At 39.2% G+C, this 16872-nt stretch overlaps 1 protein-coding gene and 1 pseudogene across 2 annotated transcripts in view; both read right to left on the reverse strand.

Moving 5' to 3' along the window:
- LOC144653799 (uncharacterized) overlaps positions 1–16595 on the reverse strand; it is a 40217-nt pseudogene extending 23622 nt beyond the window's left edge. Inside the window, exons 1-2 of the transcript XR_013570826.1 lie at positions 16502–16595; positions 16137–16250 (exon numbers count right to left, since the gene is read on the reverse strand). The product of XR_013570826.1 is annotated as an uncharacterized LOC144653799 (transcript). The remainder of the gene's footprint in view (positions 1–16136; positions 16251–16501) is intronic.
- LOC144636335 (uncharacterized) lies at positions 1571–13226 on the reverse strand. The gene is made up of 13 exons (XM_078495525.1): positions 11238–13226; positions 10485–10625; positions 8652–8897; positions 7023–7508; positions 6467–6664; positions 6101–6185; positions 5381–5442; positions 4671–4805; positions 4174–4305; positions 3564–3721; positions 3184–3349; positions 2580–2621; positions 1571–1767 (listed from the first exon to the last, which is right to left on the reverse strand). Exons 1-13 carry the CDS (start codon positions 13224–13226, stop codon positions 1765–1767), a joined length of 3843 nt encoding a protein of 1280 aa, XP_078351651.1. The 3' UTR covers positions 1571–1764.
- Positions 16596–16872: the final 277 nt, after the last annotated feature.

The raw sequence follows: 16872 nt of genomic DNA on the forward strand, positions 1-16872 counted from the left end.
AAGCGAATCCATCTTTTACAAATCCATGTTTTACAAATCTATAGGTTTTACAAATCTAGTCTCCCTTTTACAAAGCCTGTCCGGTCGGGGGAAATAATTCGGAAATTCTTCGAGTGCTTCACCGTAGATTTGCCAAAACCGGCACTTATTCCCCCGAAATGTTTGGCGGACAGGGGGAGACACAAATCAGCGCTTACATAGGCTAACATGGCGTAACGGAATTCCGCTGACCATTTTTGTGGCGTGTTTTGGAACGGAAGTGCTCGAGCTTCAAGGCTTGGATTCTGGCGACGATTTTAGAAAATAGAGGCCACAAAACAGGTTAAAGCTGTCTCTTTTTACAATACTTTCGCCTATAACAATCAGAGTATAACACAGTCATAAGACAGCGATTAAAAAACTTAATTCCACCTTTTACATGTGAAGGCACGCGCGCGGACGCGAATATTTGTTGGGTTTCTTTATAATAAACTTCGAGATTGTATTTGAAATAATTTCCGTTTAATTCGAAATTTGTCCCTATTTACAACATAAAACTTCGTAAAAAAGCGATCTCGTGTTCTCGTCTTCGCTTCGCAAAAAGGACTGATCAAAGTCTAATTTACATATTCCTGTGATATCACGTGCTATATCAAGCTATGTCGTATCTGTACAAACAAAACAAGTTCTTACGCAATAAAAAAAGCGAATAACTAACTTATTTACACAATGTTAAGTTCTCTTCGTCTTGATTCTCCAGTAACTCAGTGCTGCGATGCGTCTTGCCCTTGCACTCTGATTAGCTGATTGGACTTCATTCCAAATGCTGACCTTACTCTATACACGTTTGGAAAAGGTTTATTGACTGGAAATGAGTTTCGTATCTTTCTTACTACTCTCTGTATTAATGTTCTGGTTCAATTATTCACTTGGTAAAATGTGGTATTTTCCTTTACGCGGACATATTTCCCGGTGGCTGTTCGAATGTACGTCTGCGTTCGCATGCGCGTGGGCTATTGTTTTGGTAAATAGCAATATATGATAATGAATATAAAGCAAAGGTACCTTATTGTTACTTATTTTCGCGGGACTTAATTTTTGCGATTAAAAAATCACGAAATTAAAGACCTGCGAAAATTTATTTTAAACGTTTTCTGCTGTCTTTTTTATGTTAATAACTTACTGTTTTGACTAAATCGCGAAAATCAAGTTTCGCGAAATATGCTCGTTCCATTTTCGCGAAATTAAGTGACCGCGAAATAAGTAACAATAAGGTAAATACCAATTGTACCAAGGATATAATTGAACCACAACATTAACACGGGAAACAAACTCGCAAAACTGGTACTTAACCTAAAAGGTTCGAAACCCTGTCACAACAGGAACAATGCCCCGAGCCACAAAAACAATAGCCACGGCTACACTAGAGGACCAGTAGTATTACAAGCTAACGAGAGCTCCTACTCTACTACACACTTCGAAGAAGTTTCCTGATGAATACAATAATTACTGCCCTGATTAAAACCGGAGTTCTTGTTATTAAACAGTGCTACTTCTGCCAATAGAACTGATATAGAATACCACTGACGCCTTTAAAAAAAAATGAAGATTTACAGACTTTTTAAAAGTAACAAAACAAAAATTGGCATTGTAACAGGCACTTGGAGGCGCACAGTTCCTCAATTGTATTCCTACTGCTTGGCTTTGTAATGACTTTAATTAAAGTATGTAAAAAAGTATGTTTTGATGATAAGTGGCTGTATCCACTATCTCAAAGATGTCGCTTCACTGAAACGAAAACACAAAAAAATACAAGTAAGTAAACTGTAAACATACGAAGAAATTAATAAAAAGAGATATCGAAGTTCCAAAAAAACACATGCGTACGTCGGGATAAAATTCAATATTCATGAATTCAAAGTTAACAATGGCAAAGTAATTAATCGGGGTAATAATAATAATAATTCATGATCTTTCCTTTTTTGACTTTTATGAATATTCGACTTTATCCTGATCCACCCACTGCATGCATGTGTTTTTGGGACTCCGACCGTATCGCTAATTGCCTCGAGCAGATGTCGAACCCAAATTCCCCTGGTGACCAGTCGGGTAAAATGACCAGGTCTATCACTCCCGGACAACCTCGATCGCAAACAGTTGTTTTAGCACAATACCATTGTGTAAAGACTCGCACAAGCAACAGAAATGACTGATCAAGCTTTGGAAGTATTGGCATCCGGGGCGATACTCCCCCAAAACAACTATACGGGTATGTGCCGCCCAACGGGTTCGTAATTTTGGCCGTCTGATCCAGAACGGGGTATCTATTTTAGAGACCATTCCAAGAACGGGGTATGATATTTTGATATTTCTTTCTAAAACGGGGTGTTACTTTGGAGACCCGGGCGGCACTTTCCACCCCCCCCCCCCCCCCAAAAAAAAAAAAACATACCCGAGTACCTCCCGGGATTAGCATACACGGCATACACAGATCAAGGGAAACCCCGCCATGTTTTATGTTAACAGCGCTAGCACCCTATAGTATCAACGCACACACGCGCGCACTTCGCACTGACAATTCCATTGCGAAGAAACATTACCTCAACTGACTTGTTGTAGTTCACGGTGTATTCATAGAGAGCCTGAAAATGAGTAACAGTATCACAATAATTTTTAGAACGCTTTAGAAATATAGCAATATTTCTGGAATATTCACAGTCTTAAAACCTACGATACCAGGCAAAACGGACTTCATGGATGTTATAAAGAAAAGTGCAGTGTAGTGTTTTCAGGATTTTTTTTTCACTGCACTGCTCTCCACGGTCTACAAGACCGAGTCACCGATAAAATCGAACGTTATATAAAAGTTACAGCTACATTGTTTTGTGCTGTGACAAGCCGATATGGGAGTCACATTGTTGGATCCTAGAACGAGATGTACAGGTTGAAGTCCTGTCCAGGGTCACTGTGTTGTGTTCTTATGTTATACAATTTAACCTTAAAAAATGTTGGAGAAAGCGGAGTTGCTGTTTTGGGTGAAGACGATATAACCCCGCTATGGACTTGCGTCCCGTCCAAGCTAGTTCCACAATCTCTAGTCGTTTCGTGTTGCAACCACGCGCTAATAAAGACGACGTGAAGATAAACAAGGCATTATGTAACATTTTTCAAGGCCGTGAAAACAAATTGTGATTTAAACCTTACCTGGTAGATAAAGTTGTAATGTTCCAAGGTGCAAACGATGCCGTGTCGGTCACGCCGCAGATTTTTGGACAACTCAAACACATCAACAACTGATGTTTTACTCTCCTCGTGACTCTTGATACCGATATCCACAGCGATATACACCCCAGTGAAGCCGAGACCATCACTGAAAGACAAGTAAATATTGTTTTTATCTAGTCTCATTTATAGACAACTCTTGTTGGAGACTGGAAACAAGACACCTCTAGTCGTGTCCATCGCTGTAGTTTCCAGACCCTTATCTTATGACTAAGCCTACAGAACAAAGGGAACCTCAAAAAAACATAGTTTACGATCGCAATATTAAACCAGTGGGGTTAACATGACCTTACATTACCAACCTGCAGTGCACAATGGTTGGAGCCTTGGAGTCAGCATATTTCTTCCTCGCTTCTCTCGTGGCCGACACGAACCCAACAAACAGGGCCACATTGGGCATCGCGCGCTCCTTCCACGAAGTGAACTTTATATGCGAGACTTCGCGCGCGGAGGCTGTATTCTAGAAGACAGATACTTTTTGGTAAATCAGCAAAAATGCAAATGTTTTATTTTATATGTTAATTTTTTGCGAGTTTTGTCACATTTATAACTTTCAGTTATAAAATTTATGCAATATAACCTGCGCTCCGGATAGATGGCTAAAAGTCATGACCACCTTTAAATAGAGGGTCTGGATGGGGGTAATGACGTCTCAGCCATCAGTTATATTCATCTCAGTTCTCAGAGTCTCAGTTATATTCGTCTATTCATCAGCTTTTAGTCAAAATGTCAGCACATTTCTCAGTTTTTGAACCTCTCGTATCTCAGCTATCAGTTAAAATTTGCGTCATTTCCAGGCAGATGGTTAAAAAATTCTTCAGTTCTTAGCTATCAGTCAACCCCATCCAGACCATCTAATTACCTTTCCTGTCAAAGTTAGACAAAAAAAAGAAAACGACAATTGCGCTTTACCTTGCCCTCAACGATGCTCAGGATAGTCAAGATATAGTCCGGTTTTTCCGTTATCTGTTTGACTGTAACATCGATGCTACCAAATTGCTTTGTGCTTCCATGTTCTTTAGGCAGGTAATCAATGAATTCAGCCTCAAGAGAAAATTAAAATAAATAAAAACATGGAACTACATTTTTATTTTTATATGCTTACAAATTAGTTTCACGCATGTATGAACGTTGAAGAGGGTGGAGTATTTAATCATGCATAAGCTGTGTTTTTTTTGGTGGCAGTCAAAAATTGCCAAAGTTCTCTTGCTCGTTAACGAAATGCATCTAGAACATCAAGGTGAAGATATAAAGCAAATTGTGTTGAAGAAAGATGAGAGCCTTTGTAAAACTGGACCACCAAGTGAAGCTCGTGACAGTGTCCTTATAAGTAAACGCTACTCAGAAGTTTTCTTACTGGTAGCTATCTTCATAACTATTTTCTTTCCAGGTATATAAACCTGTCTTACTGGTTTTTCCTTTTCTTCAATGTTCACCATGACAACCGTGTGAGCTTTTTGGTCCCAGACCATTCGCCAGAAATCCTGCGCGGTCTCACGCAGAGGATGCTGGGTAGCAATGTAGCATATCTGTCCCTTGTGGTCCTAAAAAGTGAGTATGAAAAAAAGTTCATCATCAACGAACAGAAGCACATCACGCCAAAATAAACTATTCTGACTTGCAATATTAGCCCTCGAACATACATGCAAGTTTGGACTTTGATTTACATCGTTTGACCGCAGTCCATATATATGATCAGTATTTCAAACTCATTAAGACATTGTCACATTCTAACATCTAACAGTAATAGAGCCAGAAATTTCCCTACTCTAGTGGCTTCATCGCAGAGTTGGCAGAGCGTTTGCGCAAGTTTTGTATAACGGTATTGTTCATATCATCCTCGGAGACCCAGGGGCGGTCATTCAGGTCGACACGAAGTAAACCGAGCAGAAAAAAGTGCGAGCGGAAGTTCCGGGCGCACCAATTTTTTGCTCGGTCTATTTTGTATCGCCTGTGCTAATTGTCGCTTGGTCTTCGGGAATGGGTTTATATAGCTTCATTTCTTTTCAGCTGCGCTCTTTAGTTGGTTTCGATTGGTTACAAAGACTACTGTTTGCTTGTGATATCGACTAATGAATTTACAATTTATTCCTGACTAAACGGCTGGGTATACGCTTACCCTGATCCAGTTAGCGTTGATGTAATCAGGAGAAGAGGATAGCTTGACACGAGATCTAGGAGCTGCACAACACAAAGTTTGAAAAAATCAGGCAAATTAACATGACCACGTTTTAAGAAGATTTCACTTAAGCCTCCCTAACAAGATAAAGTAAACTGGTAAATCTAGAATTTGTGTCATCTTCGAGTTTGGTTAACAAGATTTGATCAAAAACTTCAATTATTCTTTTTTTCCTTGTCCTTAATTTCTTGCTTTTGCCTACATTTTGCTCTTAATTTAAACTCAGCAGCGAAAAGCGAAATGTAACACAAAAACCAATACATGGGCTAATGTTTTAAGATTAGCTCTAACGGGCTGCAAACGAAAAATTAGCTTACAGATATTGTAAAACGTGGTGACAAAGGAACCCTGGCCTTTTCTTGGAAATTTAAATCTTTGACAAACTGGAAACTTTCTGATTCGGTTTGTTACGCATTCGGAACTTTAAACTGGGACTGTGTAAAAATCGCTTTCATCCACAATCAATCGCTTCCAGGAAATTTGACACCTACATGAGAAACCTTGTTTTCTTTTTCTGCGCGAACCGTCAGTCCTTATCTTGTGTTTTGAAAAAGCAATCTAAAGTTCATTATTTCTTTCTTTTTTAAAAAAAAAAAACAGGTTGTTCAAAGAAGAAAATGATCGTCAATTTTTTGGTCGGTCGCACAACGGCACACTTGCCTGGTAGAACATCCGGGTATCTGTTTTTACTGCCGGTGTCCGGGGGGTACTTGACCTCTTCATTGGGCACGTCTTTGTTAAGGTTCTGCATTACGAGACAAACACAAAACGTTGAGCACAACTGATCAATGTCAGAACTCACCTAACTACTAGCAATATATTCACTATAAATTTCCTAGGGAGAATTTGATTTTAATCAAGAATATTTCCTGCGTTGATTGTTTCCTTCGTTTTTCTTCGTTTTTATGATTTTGTTTACTTGTAAAAACTGTGGAAATTAGCTGCTGTTAAGAACAGTTAAATCTTGGATTATTTTTACTCGGTTTAATGGTGCCAGCTCTAGTTTGGTTATGTTTAAACGCTCACCTTGAATTCTCTCTCCTTTTTCGTTTCATTTTTGTTCCTTATCGCCAACGCCACAATGCCCACAGTTCCTGTCTTATGAGTCAGAGGTACATCGTCATCAATAGATGAGTAAACATGTGAGCCCCTTCTTCCGCCTTTGGGGCTAGCGTCTGCTTTCATGAGAGAGGCCGTGCTAGGCTGGGACGCACTATTTTGGCTCTGAATAAAAGAGGGTTGAGAAACATGATAAGTACCTTTATTTAGACACGGTGAGGATAAAAGCTATAAACTTGTAGAGTCGTGTATTTCCGATCGAATTGGAATTTGGAAGTGTTGGTTTTTTTGGAGGGAGGAAAACCGGAATACCCGGAGAAAAACCCTCGGACCAGTGACGAGAACCAAAAACAAAACTCCACACACATATAACGCCCAGTCTGAGAATCCAACCCCGGGTCACATTGGTGGGAAGCGACCGCTCTCACCACTGCGCTATCCCTGCTATAAAAAAGATTCGAGAAAGCAAATTGTAGTGCGTGTGACGCAGTACAGAGGCCTTTACTTCGTTTAGTTTTCTTACCTCTCCACCACTGACATCCCGCGCGGAGTTGATATCTGAGCTCGAGGACCCACCATCTTTACTCTTGTCGTCACCTCCTGCACTACTGAAACTACCCCCAGTGGGGACAGGTGCAGTCATTGCATTATAACCTGCATTCTTGGTACTCTTGCCGTCACCCTCACTACTGTCACTACCCCTACTGGGGACAGGTGCAGTCATTGCATTATAACCTGCATTCTTGGTACTCTTGCCGTCACCCCCACTACTGTCACTACCCTTACTGGGGACAGGTGCAGTGATCGCCATTCCAGCATTGTTGTTTTTGTCTCCACTGCCGTCGCTGTTTTTACCACTGCCTGACTTGTTGATTGATGCGTAGGTGTGATCTCCGGTCTTGTTTAGAGACCCGTAAGCATTACCAGTGTCATCCTGGAGTGCTTTGGCTTTACTCTTTGGTGACTTGTCGCCCTGGCCGACGCAATTCTCCTTTCCATCGATGGAATTCTGTGTTGTTACAGCAAAAAATAGTTATAGTTTCAAAACTTTGAGATCTCAACTGTGACATTTCAGTGCAAATGTGATATGCGAACCACACTTCGAATTTACACACTGGAATGTGCAAAGGTTGGTACGGGAAATGAGAAACGTAAAATGTGAAGAGAAAAGTGGTGAATTAAAACATACAGTTGCTGCCAAGTACAAAAGAATAAAACAAGAACAGTAATTGTTTTATCTGAATTGTTTCTCGTCATCATTACTGGGAAAAAATATCATCTTTATTATTTACTACAAACAAACATTGTTCAACTTGAAAAAGCAATCTGAAATTAGATAAGGCCCCTGGCTTGTCACTTGTCAATCAAGATTGTAAAAATTGAAGTTTTGAAATTTAAAGGATTTTCTCAAGTTTTTTCTATGTGTACTATGATGGACACCTTTTCACCATTTTTGACTTAACAACCCCTTTTACCCTGATCAGTCCGAAAAGCTAGTTTGGAATTCTTTCCCAATATCGATCACTGGTTCGACTAGCTGTTCTACTTCTAGGAAAAAAATGATTGAATTTTAATGAAATGAGTCTGAATTGTCCTAGCCGCACATCCACAACTAAATTAATAACATATTGCTAACCGAGGTGGCCTCCTCTATAAGCCTGGTGGTTTCGTGGAAGTCTCCTCGCCCTACCATAATGTTATATAGGGAAAACAACTGTCTAAATGCACGCGCAAAATGACGTAAACAAAAGTAGTACTTCGCAATTGATACAGTCGTCAATTTAAGAAAAAGTACAGCCCTTACTAACATATAAAAGCTAACCGCAAGCAAACCGGAGTGGAACTAAACACAAACAAACTGGTGTGGAACTAACCGCAGGAAAACTGAAGAACAAAAGTGATGCGTTTTTTCAATAACTTTGCCATTTTGCGCGTACATCGCTTTTACAGTTAATTGCGTCATTTTGCACATTTTAGACAGTTGTTTGCCTATATAGCGCGAGTCCCTTGAAAGTAACGAAAGCTATGATGGCGATGATGATGATGATGATGATGATGATGATGATGATGATGATGATGATGATGATGATGATGATGATGATGGCGATGATGATGATGATGATGATGATGAAATAAGCAGTGCAAAACAAACCTTGTTTTTATTATCAGACTCGTATCCATCGTTCTTATACCCGTCTTTATCGCCATCCTCTTTCGTGTTTTTCTCTTTACCTTCCTCTGATTTCTTTGCGTCTTTCCCTGCGCTCTTTTTATTTCCTTTATCTTTAGCACCTCTTGCTGCCGAACCGTCACTATCAATATAAACAACGTGCAGTGCATGAGGGTGTTCAGATTCGTACTTTCTCCTTCTCCGCCGTCTCGCACCACAGCAAAACAGCTACAGAGGAAAAGAATTTGAGTATGATTACAATCAAAATGGAAGTTGAAGCAGTTTCTAAAAACGCCACACTCACAATTCGAATGAAACGACAACACACTACCAACGAGTAGAATCCCGATTTTTTGATTCTCGAATCTCTCGCTAACTAGCCTTTATATGATCACAGGCGTTACGTCTTCTCTGGTTGCTTACTCCCAAGAAACTTGTCTGACGTTTTATGTCCGTCTTCAGACGTCTTTCTCGGGAGTAAATGATCAGAGAAAATGTTTGAAAATCAGGCAACCCGATAAGTGCAACCAAAAGTCGTTTCCCATCCCTTAGTCGATAATTTCAATTTTACTCCGGATTTCTCGAACTTCCGTATCGAAACAATTTTAGTTTCGCTTTGAGCTTCGAGAAATCTGGTTTCCACTGCATAGCTGAAAAGATTCGTAATGATCATTAATCGATAACTGATAAGCCTGATTTTCGTATTATTCTATCCGAAACAGAGCAAAAACTAGTCTGCAACGAAGGCTATTTCAGGGGTATATCATTAAAACAAGTCAAGACATTTGCATTTGAAAAGATCTTTAGCCCGTACGTAATACATGCTTGGTCCGGATCCACTTCAGTCCAAGGCTGTCAATAGTTTTAATCACATAACTGACTAGATAAGCATAGAGCGGTTTTCACTTCAGTGTCGAAAGTAATTCGCGTTTGCATTGGTTTTGCATTACTAGCTAAGCTAAGTGATTGGCTTGAAACTCTTGCTCCACTTTCTCAGCCAATCAAAATTTAAACCAAAACCAATCGTGACTCGCTTGCGCACGCTTTCCCGCGCTTCGCGTTGGCTGCATGTATTTGCTTCGAGTTTTAATTGGTTCACTGGATGGACTGCGTCTTTGTGATTGGCTAAAGTGATTACAACACTCAGTTGAAAACTGCCTTATGACCATAACAGTACTAGACCAGGTTTGATTTTGAAAGTGAGTTGAACTGGTTATCAAATATCTGGAGACAGCTAGGAAACTCTAGCCGTGCTTGGATGTCATCAAAAAATGTCTCAAAAAATTAAAGTCGTTTAAAGGTTAGAAATTGATCTACTCCAGCACTATACACCGACCAGGCAACTCAGATCATCATCAATGAATCTGTTGGTTGTACCGAAAACAAACTTAAGTCTTATGGAGAACGATCTTTTCAAGTTGCCGCCCCCAGACTATGGAATGCGCTTCCAAAGAAACTCAAACTTATTGAATCACTTGACGTTTTTAAAAAAGAACTTAAAACAGTGCCTTTTAGAGAGGCCTTTTTATATTAATCATATTTTATTTTTTAATCCAAAGTAAACTGTAGCCTTTTTATATTAATCATATTTTATTTTTTAAATTCAAAGTAAATTGTAATTTATTTAATTTAATTAATATTTTACTTTTTAACATTGTCAAGCGCCCTTGAACGTATGGAAAGGGCGCTATACAAATGATTATTATTATTATTATTATTATTATTATTATTATTATTATTATTATTATTATTATTATTATTATTATTAAACTCTAACATTTATTACGACAAGTATAATTAAAAAGTGCAACTTACGCAGCAACAAGCTAACAGCATAAGAAACAGTCCCACTGCTCCAGCCACAGCGAGTAGGATAATCACCCAGGAGGGCATTTTATCGTCAGTTTCTTTTTTGTATTCGGACGCGTCATTACCAGCTAACCCTACTTGCACAACCTGGAGAAATAAAAGAAGAAAAGAACAACTTCATGATCATGATCTTAATGCGCTTAAATTCTCCTACAAGTAGTTTTTTTTTTTAGGCATATGTAATAAATACGATGGGCGGGTACCTAAAATGACGATTTTTTTTTCAATAAAAATTAAAGGTGAACTGTTATCGAAAATGGTGAGCCGTGAGCTACTGTATATATATATATATGTGCCGTATTTTCACGATTTAACCGGCGCCGTGTACCGAATAAGCGCCGGGTCTCTAAGGCTCCTCAAATGTATATCTGAGGTATAATAAGCGGTGGGTAAATTAGGCAGATACATTTTTGTCACATGATAACCGTTGCTTACTGAAAACCAGGCTCGAATAAACCGCCGGGTCCACCGGACTAAGTTTGAAATAAAAGCCGCAGGAGGGGGGGGGGGGGGGGCTTATAATCGAGAAAATACGGTAACACGCTAGGGTATTCAGTTACCACAAAAATAGGGGACGCCGGTTAAAAAAGGTTGGAACGTTTGCTCAAAAAAGATAAACATAAGCAATGCACAACGTATGCATAGCTGTAGAGAAAACTGTGTTTTCAAAATATCATGATGAACACAGAAAAAAGTTACCTTTTCTTCAAAGTCCGACCCCAGCTGTTTTGTGTTTCCATTCTCAAAGAACATCTTAAACACCTCGTAAGCCTTTAAAGTGAGACCCTTGTGTACCTCTTTAGAGCCAGGTTCAGAGACATAAAACCACACATCTGCCAGCTCGTCCTTTTTACTTTGGTCAGCACAGTTTCGCTCAACATTGACATAAACAATCCTGTCGGGGGACACCCTGGTGTCGTTTTTGTCACGCACGTTCCACGCAATCCTCTCTTTTAATGTATCCTGCTTAGAGCAAAACTCACCCCAGGTCATTCCGAGCTTTACCTTGATGTACAATTCAGGTTCAATGGCCATGGTAGGCAGCGTAACTCTTGTCGTCGGCGGCGTCGTTGTTTCAGTGTGTTCGGTTGTTTCTTGAGGCTCAGTATTGGTTTTTCCAGTGCTTGTTTTTCCAGTACTGGAAATACCGGTTTCGGTTGTTTGAGATCCTGTTGTTGCGGGCGAACTTGTGGGGGGTGGATTGGGTGTGGTCGCGGGTAAATTTGTGGGGGCTGGGGTGGGCTTAGGTTTTGGACAAATGTAGGTGGTCCCCACTCCACCAAGTGAAGTGCTCCACCTTTCGTCAGTGTCAGGTGTTGTTGGCGTCTTGAGAGTTATTTTAACACCCTTGTTATAAATATTAAGGTGTGTTTTACATTTAAAAAACGCCGCCAAGAACTGTTTGAGATTATCTTCTGCGTTCGGCTTCATGTAGACATAACTGAAGCCTCGCACAGTCGAATTGTTCTCACATCTCAATTTTATCACTTTGGTTTCCACGTAAACTTGGCTGATGGAAATGTTTCTTATGTTCTCGTCTATAAACTGCCAGATACCTTGACCGAGATTTCTGTAGAGCAAACTGTTCTGGTCACTGTCTTCACAGCTTGGAACATACTGAACGAAGGAGACCTCGAAAATCTTTCTTGTTAGAGATTTTGGATCGATGGTTACTCTGTTCTTACTTGCAACAACTGTTACGTTTCCTAGTTGTGCATTTTTCAGATCTTTAGCGAGAGGATCTAGTGCGTCAGTCAGAAACTCAGAGGTCGAAGAACTTTTTCCAATTTCAATGATCGCAGTTTTGCTATCGGGCACGGTAACATGCACATACTTAAAGTCGCCATCACCGTTAAATTCGTCCTCTACAAACCGCTCCAGTTGCTTCCTGGTTTCTACCTTGTCAGCAGTTTCTGAGCTCAAAGTAACGTAAACGTAAAATAATTTTTCTCCAGGGATGTATGATTTCAATTCAGGGACCACGGAGAAGTTACCAACTTTGCCTGCATCAACTTGACTTTTCAAGTCGCTTAACTCTTCGTATGGGTTGGACGATGATAGATCACTTATCTGAAGACGTACGGTAACCATGGTGATGTTGTCTGCTTCAGAACACTCGATACTCTGAATATTAGCGCCAAGAAAATCAGGGTTGGTGGACATCGTGGTGCTAATGGCATTTACAAATTCTGTTTTCTTGTCAAACCCCTTGTCCACGGCAGAATTGCTGCATGCAAATTTAACTTTGAGAACAACGTCGACTAGAGTTCCCGAATAGAGTGTTGGGTCGACTGAGAAGCCACCAAGCTGACGATCTGCCATCTCTTGTGTAAGCCTAGTCTTCATGGTTTTCTCGTTTGAACTCAGAGCTGTTACATTCAGAACAGCAATAACACTGCCTGGTTTGAATTCCACGACTTCAACTCTAGCGTACCCAACCGTCTTGAGAACATCCGAGACCGCTGTTGTTATGTTTGTTGCCAAAGCAACAAACAATGGACTCTGCTTGTTAAAGAGATCTTGGGACCAGGCTGTCTGGGATAGCTGTATGGAAATCTGAAAAGAGCCATTCAGCGGCAGACTGGGGCTGGCGGTGGAGGAGGGCTGCAGTGCTGTCTGGGTAGGTGATATGCTGCCACTAGCTGCTGCTACTATTGAGAAGAGAGTCAATAAAACTGTTAATAGCATACTCCAGTGGCTGACTATATATTCGCAAACTCACCCTGGGGGGTAAAAAAATGAACAAGAACAGTAGGAAACATTTATTACATACAAAAGTGTTCTTTGGCACGATTAAGACATTCCCTTAACAGATTACTCCTCTGCTTAGATCACTCCATTGGTTGCCTGTCAAGTTTCGTATTGTTTTTAAGATTTTATTGTTAACGTTTAAGGTTATCCATGGTCTCGCTCTGCCTTACATTACCGAACTTATATCTGTTAGGGATACTGGTGGTAGATACAACTTAAGGTCAAATGATGGAATACTTTTAAAATTTCCTACCATCAAGTCTTTTATTACCCTGGGTGACAGATCGTTTTATATGGCTGCTCCAAAATTATGGAATGATCTTCCCATTTTTATTAGAAATATTTTATCTGTAAATAGTTTTAAAAAGTATCTTAAGACTCCTTTGTTTCAGAAGGCGTTTTTAAGCTAATTTTTATTTTTTATTGATTGTAATTTTACACTTATCATGTATTTTAGTATTTTTATTAATTTTAGGGCCAGTTAGCAATTTATATTTTTATAAATGTTGTAATGCGCAGGTGAAAATCCTTGATTGATACTTGCGCAATATAAGTCCATTAATTATTATTATTATTATTATTATTATTATTATTATTATTATTATTATTATTATTATTATTATTATTATTATTATTATTATTATTATTATTATTATTATTATGCCCCAACGATTTTTGACCTCCATTCTATAGGCTAAGGAGAAATCAGTGGACATGTTTGGGTTTTACGAGCCGGGAGCCGAGCCGGGTGATCATGGGATTAAACGCTATTTTAGAACACAAACCAAAATTCAACACCTCTATGCGCGCGACTTTCAAAAGCGAACAAAGAAGTACTTGTAACAACCAATAGATACTTAAATTTAGAGAAATAGAAACACTCATTTCTAAATTGATTGATATAAAGCCCACAGAGCGCGCTATTTGCGCATAATGTCAAAACTGGTATAAATCAATGTTTTATAGAACAGCCATGGGGCTTGCCTAGAACAATAAAGGCTGCTTACTTTCGACATTACGTCGGCTTTAATAGTTGCCTCAGGGCAGTTTCGCGCTTCGCCATTTAACAATTAGATTACGAGTCCGAGTTTTGTACGCGCGAATAATCAACCTAGTGCAGCCGAAAATAATTTTCGTTTCAAGGCAACGCGCGCAAGGTTGTAGTTTATCAGCGAATAGATGACTGTGAAAGAACCATTCAGATTCGCGAATTTCCAATAGAACATGCTGCCTGCGTACACAGCAGAAATAGCAACCTGAGAGAGAGACCCTGGAAACGAGCTCGAAGTTTCAGAAATAGCTATTTTTCGCACACGTATCTAAAATCTGCCGAAAACATCATCAGCGTTTCCAAATTCTGTTGACACAGCAAAGGGATTAACACTTCTAATTAACTGTTAGTACAATGGCCCTTGACAGTTGAAGACTGTTTGAATTAGTAAATTAAAACTGTTTTGACAACTTTAAAAGGGGCCGAAACTACATTGTTTACTACAGAGTTCTAGTAGGTCGCCATCTTCCAAAAAAACATTATAAGGAAAGTGGTACTTTTTTAAAAAAAGGGAAGAAAAGAAAGGTTTAATTTAGTGATACATGTCGTCGAAGGAAGGAAAAACATGATACGAATAACAACGTATACAAAAGCAATCGATCTGCACTTGAGTTGTTTTTATTTTTAGTTACGCTATTTTCGTCTGTTTGTTTTTTAGGTACGGTATGCAACAAGGCGAAGTAAATACGTACTGTATTTTGTATCTTCAGTTCTATGCATTTATAGATAGTTATTTCAGGATTGCTAGGGGCACAAGCTGGGATCAGCACTATATGCGCTCGACTTTGAAATAAAGCTAACCGTTTGCTACATTTAACGTATTTGCTAAAAGGTCAATGAACTCAATGGAGATACCTCGGTGATGGTGGAATTGTAAGAAAATTCTGGAGAGGTAAACAGAGACAGTGCAAAGTGAACTGTATTTACAAGTTTCGAAACTGGCATTGACAATTACGTAAATCCAGCTAACATGAGTAACAAGAAAACAATACAAATAAATGCAGCTTCATATTTTCTTCAGCCAAAAAATCTGTTCAAAAAATCATCCTCGGCGAACATTTTTTTGGCTGGTATAAAATTGAGTTTTCAGCTGAGCAGGAATTAAAAAGGAATCTAAAGAAATATAATCCTGACATAGACTAGTATTCTTTATATGCTTCCATCGTGCGCCTTCTCAGTTTAGTTTCTAGAAACTTCTTCAGTTTCTAGGTGACGAGCTAAGTCCCCAATACGTTATCTCGATCTCAGCTGTAGGTAAACCGTAAGCAATCATCACAAACCAAAGATACATGTATAATCGTCACTGCCAGATGTTTTTTGCTTATTTTTTTTTTTTAAAGTTGGGTTCGGGTAGAGTGCATGCATTTCCGTGCGTGATGAAAAGAGGTGCAATTTTGTGTTTGTGTACTTTGTAGATATCGTATCACAACATAAAAATAAATCATTGTGTAGTTATTGAACTGAAAATGAGTTTTCCTTACAATGACAGCTCCTCCTCTATGCAGTGGGGTAAAAAATGTTTTTAAGCCGGAGGCCTTTTTATTTTCCAGAAAAAGTTTGTTTTTCAGATGATTATGTTTTAGAAAGAGAACTAGGCGGTGACTGTGTAGAATTGTTTCTTTTGCCACCCAGGTTAGAGAACAGCTTCTGTTTGCTTTTCACCGTAGTGGGAGGGGTACTTTCGAAAAGAAGCTTCGAGGCCAAATATTGCCGGATTCACTCAAATTAAGTCCTAAATTTCTAAGCTATGCGCTGCTGTATTTTATAAAAATAGAGAGAGAAAAGAGCACACTTACGTTTTCCAATGTTACCAGCAAGGAAACTCGTAAGAAGTATGTAAAGAACCACTTTTCTTTTGACCACATGAAGCGCATAGCTCTGTAGTCTAGACTTCGAAAGCATCTCTTCGCCTGAAAAGCAACAGAAACAAAAACATTTCAGTAGATCTATCAACAGGTCTTCTACCTAAAACTTTCTTAATCGCAAATTGAAATAATTCCTACGAATTATTTCCTGACTAACAAACTCCAAGTGTGACGAAAACGTAATGAAAGTAATGCAAATTTTTAAACAAAAACAAAAAAGATACTTCAATCGCTACTGGTACACGCAATGGCCGTGGTAAACACAGCGTTACGTTTTCCATGATCGCACAGTTTACCTGAACTCTAAAAGTTGCCCTTTCCGTCCTGTTAGAGAAGTGCTCTTCAGCTGCGCTCTTTCCCGTAACAACGTTTTGACCTGTGAAGGCCTTAGTTTATGCACCGTTTAAGGCCTTTCTAATTGACATCAATACTTTGTTTACGCTGGTCTGTTTTTTGTTGACATACTTATCAATTTCTGCAATGCACGGTAATAGCTTTTTCTATTGTTGCTTGACAGATGACCATCTTCTTTTTTAATCCCATGACAGACAAGGGTGGGGAAGGGAGGTGGTTAAAACCCGTGCCATTCGTGAACGACAGAAGCAAATGAATTTCACAAATCCATGTCTTACAGATCTACCTTTTACAAATTCATGTTTTACAAATC

This window comes from Oculina patagonica, chromosome 1 (assembly GCF_052425735.1).
Source record: "Oculina patagonica isolate OP01 chromosome 1, crgOcupat, whole genome shotgun sequence".
NCBI lineage: Eukaryota > Metazoa > Cnidaria > Anthozoa > Scleractinia > Oculinidae > Oculina > Oculina patagonica.